General features: G+C 40.7%; 1 protein-coding gene across 1 annotated transcript in view; it reads left to right on the forward strand.

Annotated features, from left to right (window-relative positions):
- The window catches only part of enc2 (ectodermal-neural cortex 2), a 38,379-nt gene extending 32,586 nt beyond the window's left edge, over positions 1-5,793 (forward strand). Inside the window, exons 9-11 of the mRNA XM_071519678.1 lie at positions 1,892-1,997; positions 4,124-4,267; positions 5,404-5,793. Of these exons, the coding sequence (XP_071375779.1) occupies positions 1,892-1,997; positions 4,124-4,267; positions 5,404-5,793 (640 nt within the window). The remainder of the gene's footprint in view (positions 1-1,891; positions 1,998-4,123; positions 4,268-5,403) is intronic.
- The last annotated feature ends 602 nt before the right edge of the window (positions 5,794-6,395 follow it).

Genomic DNA, 6,395 nt, shown 5'->3' on the forward strand with positions numbered 1-6,395 from the left:
CTGGTCATCTGGTAGTACCTAGTCCACAAACAAATTGTATGATGAGAACTGTTCTTTATAGAGGTTCTTCTGCCTGGTATATGCTCCCCACCAACATCAGACAGATCAAAAACAGATTTTCTTTCAAAAAGTCACTAAAACAAAAATTGATGAATCTCAAATAGCTGTTATTGCGTTGTTGCTGTTTTGGAACCTTTTTGTTTGTTTTTATTTATTTTTTTGGTGCCGTGTGTTTGTGACAATTTTGCTTTTGTTTCCATTATAGGTTTATTGTAGTCATTTCATTTATTTTCTGATCTTTATATTTGGCTTAAATGGATTTTTCTTGTTGATACTGTGTGATTTCAAATTGTCTTTTTATTGTTGTTGTTTTTGTGTGGACCCCAGGAAGACTAGCGACCACTTTGTGGAAGCTAATTGGGATCCAAATAAAGAATAAAGTAGAAATCGGTCTCTTGGTCAGTCGGTCAGCCGATTTGTTGGTATGTTGGTCTGTCGGTCCCAATATATTCAAAAACCTTTACTGTGTATGTGCCACCATGGGACAAAGCTATAAAGACACTAGCAGCCAGCCTGCTGCATCACTTTCAGTTTAGCTTGGTTGGTCAAGCATAGAGAGACAGAGTTCAAATGCCAGGTGAGTCAATTTAGCAAGCACCAAACTGGTCACAGCTTATCACCAACTACCTGCTTGTTAATTGACACTGCGGATATTTTGTGCCAATATCTTGCCATTTGAACATTTTAATGCCAAAAAAACCCCCAAAATCCTAAAAAATAATGATTCAGTGTTTCCCCCAGATTTGTATTGTTGTCAGGGGGAAAAGCCTTTGAAACCTTATCGGACAATCAATCCATCATGGGACAATAGAAGTCCCCATTGAAAGCCATACTAATGAAATTCTTGTGATGGTGGTTTATCAGCTCCTTTTTATTGCGGCACTTGACTGCAATGAAAACCAGAATATAAACTAATCACCAAGATTGGATGCAGCTGGGACGAGATTGTAGCATTGTAGCTCCGTTATTACCTTGTGGTATTTAAGTAACGTTAGTGGAATTAGGTTATTTAACCGATAACCGTGTGGCAGTGCTCTCAATTGTTTTCCATCCCGACAATTGAGAGCGCTTTACTTACCTCAAGTTAGCAGGTAACGCTGCTCTCCAATACACACCCACAGGGCCTAAGCAATCTTGAGTTGAACAGCTGAAAACAAGTCAAAGCAATGAAAACATGTCTATTCAACACAATAACACTGACCTGCCTGCATCTGATTTTTTTTCCGATTAACCATCGCCCGAAACTGATGCTGCATTCATGTCATATCAGATTTTCCATAAATACGATCTGCTGACTGGGATAAAACGATAACATAAACCTCCTAGTGGTAATTACAGGTAGGATATGTGGAATGTTTTGTTTTGTGAGCTCCATTATCTGGCACCTGGCCTCACAAATTGTGGAATTGTGTCAACACAAGCGATAAACATAGTAGGGAATCCACCAAAGTCAGAAGTCCAAGGGAATGAAAATCAAAATGATCAGTTACATTCACACTAATAAAATCAATTGTGCTTACGAAAAGCAAGACGTATTTGCTGCAGTTCATTAAGGGTTGATTTTAAATTCATAAATACAAATGACTTTGGATATGGCAATTCCAATGGGTAAAACGCTTGCTTGGCCCTCTGGGTTTGTATTGGAGAGCAGCACTCCCTGCAAACTTGGGGGAATTGAAGCCCTACACTGAAGTGAGTGATGAAATTTTGAACGCAGTCAATCGTCATGACAAAAACTAGGGAAATATACCCACAAATGTGTTTTTTCTGTTTGATGGATGAATGAACCTCTGTATGCATTTCTAATGGAGGTTTCTCTTCTGCCCTACAGGTTTGGCCATGGCTCAGCTGAGCTGGAGAACAGTCTCTACGTTGTAGGAGGTCATACAGCCATAGCTGGGGTATTTCCTGCCTCACCGTCTGTCTCCTTAAAGCAGGTAACAAAAAGGCTTCCCTTCAATTTTATTTTGTTTGGGGGGCATCACTGTGAGAATGCTTTTTGGAATGTGCAAAAATATGTTTCTGCTGTTTATCAATCCATTTTTGTCAACATGTTTTTATGCCTCCACGCCACAGCTGTGGCCGGAGGCATTATGTTTTCGGGTTGTTCGTCCATCCGTCCGTCCGTCCCATTCTCGTGAACGCGTTATCTCAGGAACGCCTTGAGGGAATTTCTTCAAATTTGGCACAAACGTCCACTTGGACTCAAGGATGAACTGATTAGATTTTGGTGATCAAAGGTCAAAGGTCAAGGTCACTGTGACCTCACGTCCGTCCCATTCTCATGAACGTGATATCTCAGGAACGCCTGTAGGGAATTTCATTACATCTGGCACAAACGTCCACTTGGACTCAAGGATGAGCTGATTAGAATTTGGTGGTCAAAGGTCAAGGTCACTGTGACCTCAGAAAAGACGTTTTTGGCCATACCTCAAGAATTCATACGCTAATTATGACAAAATTTCACACAAATGTCTTATAGGATAAAATGATGAAGTGATGACATTTAATATCCAAAAGTTCAAAGGTCAATTTCACTGTGACATCATAATGTTTTGCTTACCACTGTAGCTGAGAAAACGATCTTGGGTCATTCTACAAAAACAGTAGAAGTGCTGTCACTTACTTTTGCAGACACCAAAATCCTTTAAGTTGACCTAATAATCACATTAATTATATATGTTCAATAAATAAAGACTGTCCTTGCAATGATAAAACAAAGTTTATTGGTGGAGGCATACAACCGCGAGGCGGTTATTTCCAGTTGAAACTTGATTTTAAGTACTACATACAGTATTTCTATTCTGATTGTATATCGTGCATCCAGCCATCAAATGTGGTATCTCAGGTGATATCTGGTCTGATTATCACGAAGCTTAGAGGGATGGTGAATCTTTGCACTGTGTTCCAGTGTTTAAAAAAGTACACAGATACATACACAAATACATTCAAATAAGTACATTGACCTAATGAGGGCCCTATAATTAGAGTTATACCGATACCAGTATCGGAAATGCCTCTAAAATGCTGGATCGGGTATAGGCGAGTACGCGAGTCTATGCACCGATCCGATATCACGTAATTTATTAGCCCTGAAAAAAACAACTTTAAAGTAGTTTCACCCGGCCCAGAAATCTATACTTACATACTAAATTTATACTGTTACTGTACTATTTAAATTTTTAAATGTCTTTTAATTTACTAAATTGTGGCTGCACTTTAACAGTTTTTTAAAGGAATTGTTATTTATTCCTAGATTTATTTATTTATGTTCTTTTTCAGTTATGACTGACTGTCAAACTAGATAATAAAGTTCTATGGCATTCATTCTCTGTATGTATTTGTTCATGTTTTACAAAGGGTTTAACCTGAGCCAGGCCATACAACAATGATAGCAATCATATCACATCCATACAGGGTTAGTAGTATACAGCTGTTAAAAAATAATAATAATATATATATTTTTCTTAACGTACTGGTATCGGATCGGTACTCGGTATCGGCCGATATGCAAGTTCAGGTATCGGAATCGGTATCGGGAAGGAAAAAATGGTATCGGAACATCTCTAGAATAATTCTCTACAATAAATCTCTACTATAATTAATGGTCAAAAATGTTCAACTCAAACGTGACATCTTGGACACCGCTGGTCCAATTTTGACGAAACTCGGAAGGATGGTGCATTTTGGCACTGATGGAGACGATGTAATTAAAGTAAATTTAAACTGGTCCGATTTTGATTCAACGTGGAGGGATGATGCATCTTCCTACTGATTGACCCACGGGTTGCCTGCATCTTTCGTGGAGGACAAGATGTTTCATTTGTTTGTAAAGAAAACGAATGGACGGAAATGCTGTGACATTACTTTTTTGAAAGCGCAAAGAAATATATATTTCTACTGCTGTCAACCATTTTTTTTTTAAATGTATATTTGAAGTGCTACATTTTTGTATTCTGATTGTTTATTTTACTGGATTTTTATAATAAAATTGGTCATTTTTTTTAAATGTGCTGAAGTATTTAAGTATTTTTGAAATATTCTTTATGTGATATTCTCCTAGGTTGAGCGCTACGACCCTCTCAGTAATAAGTGGACCATGATGGCTCCTCTAAGAGATGGAGTTAGTAATGCAGCGGTGGTCAGTGCCAAACTGAAACTCTTTGTTTTTGGAGGGACCACCATACACAGAGACAAAGCCTCCAAGGTGGGTGGATTTGCACAGTGAATGTATGATGAATGTAAAAATATTCAAGTGTCTGGTGAAGGGAATGCCAAGGCATTGCTTAAATATCTGTTCTCTAATCGATTCTGTACTCTGTATGCTCCCACTATTTGTAGATCCATTGCTGAAGAGAGTCAGTGGTAAACAATAGTGCTTGGCATAAGGAGAGACAAACAAATCACAATTATTGTAAGGCTTAAGGTGTGTGTGCGTGTGGTGTGAAACTCAACTGAATTAATATCTTATCTGAATTTCAGGTTCAGTACTACGACCCAGTGGGTAACCATTATTGTATTGCATCAGCACTACCCTACCCCCAACCTATCAACAGCCTAACTTAGGGTGTTTTCACACCTATAGTTTGTTTGCTCTGGTCCAAATCAGTTGATGACTTTGTAAACTTGGAGCGTTTTCCCCTTGGTTCGGTTTCTTTTCACACAGTGAAAAATCCAAGTGAACCAAAATGCATCACTACAAACCACATGAGAAGATGTGTCTGGGGTGGGAGCAAGAAAGTAAATACAGGAAGAAGGTCCTGTGTTCTGGACTAGTGCCCATTGCTATGCAACATGGAGCAACGGCAGAGTTGGCATTTGCTCATAACTGTTGTAATTATCTGGGCAATATACCAGGCAAAACTGTACCAGCAGAATGCCGAATGCACTTCGAGGAAACGTCTTGAAAATGCTATACCTGCTATACCTGCTATACCTGCTATACCTGCTATACCTGCTATACCTGCTATAGCTGCTATACCTGCTATACCTGCTGTACCTGCTGTACCTGCTATACCTGCTATACCTGCTATACCTGGCTACAGGAGCCGTTTAGCTCAAACTTGTGGAGTAAATTGAGTACACCTGGTAGTCGGGTCGGATCGAGGTCGGATCACGTTCCCACCACAAACGAACCGCTCCAGAGTTCGTTCGGGACCGGACCGAGACCGCCTCCTCTAAAGGGTCTCGGTGCGGTTGTTTTGGTCAGCACCCGAGTGCGATTACTATGTTCACACCTGCCCAAACGAATCGCACCAAGGGGGAAAACGAACCAGAGTCCGATTTAACCGGACTAAAAGCGCAGGTGTTAAAAACGCCCTTAACTCTGTTCTTACTGTCCAGGTCCAATGCTACGACCCCGTGGGCAACCGCTGGAATATCGCAGCCGAATGCCCCCAGCCTTGGCGCTACACGGCAGCCGCGGTCCTGGGCAGCCAGATCTTCATCATGGGCGGCGACACCGAATTCACCGCCGCCTCGGCGTACCGATTTGACTGTGACACCAACCAGTGGAGTCGAGTGGGCGACATGACGTCCAAACGGATGAGCTGCCACGCCGTCGCCTCAGGAAACAAGCTGTACGTGGTCGGAGGTTATTTTGGGACGCAGCGGTGTAAAACGTTGGACTGTTACGACCCCACGTCCGACAGTTGTTGGAACTCCATCACCACCGTGCCTTATTCGCTGATCCCCACCGCCTTCGTCAGCACATGGAAACACCTGCCTGCCTAGCCGGGAGACACTGGGAGCCAGTTATTCCAGGTAAATACCTAAGCGACCGGTTGACTGACTGACCAGATGGTGGTGGAAGGAATGGACGGATTGACTGAGTGTACAGATGGTTAGATTTCTTACGTTTAGCCTACCTGCCTGACATAGGGACAAAAGTGAAATCTTTCCAGATGACTGAATGATTGATGGTGAAAACTTAGTAGGGTAAGATGACACTAAGGATGTTTTCGAACCTATAGTCTGTTTGCTTTTGTCTGAATTGGGGTGAGTGGGTTCTTTTGTTGTATTTACACATTGGTTCAGTTTAGAGCTGCAACAATTAATCGATTCATCGATTAGTTGTCAACTATTAAATTAATCGCCAACTATTTTGATAATCGATTAATCGGTTTGAGTAATTTTTTAAGAAAAATCCAAATTCTCTGATTCCAGCTTCTTAAATGTGAATATTTTCTGGTTTCTTTACTCCTCTATGACAGTAAACTGAATATCTTTGGGTTGTGGACAAAACAAGACATTTGAGGACGTCATCTTGAGCTTTGGGAAAACACTGATCGACATTTTTCACCATTTTCTGACATTTTATAGACCAAACAACTAAT

The sequence above is a fragment of the Centroberyx affinis genome, unplaced genomic scaffold (assembly GCF_046629955.1).
Source record: "Centroberyx affinis isolate AG114_WGS23_722 - 3 ecotype Tasmania unplaced genomic scaffold, CSIRO-AGI_Caff_v1 ptg000721l_1, whole genome shotgun sequence".
NCBI classification, from domain to species: Eukaryota; Metazoa; Chordata; class Actinopteri; order Beryciformes; family Berycidae; genus Centroberyx; species Centroberyx affinis.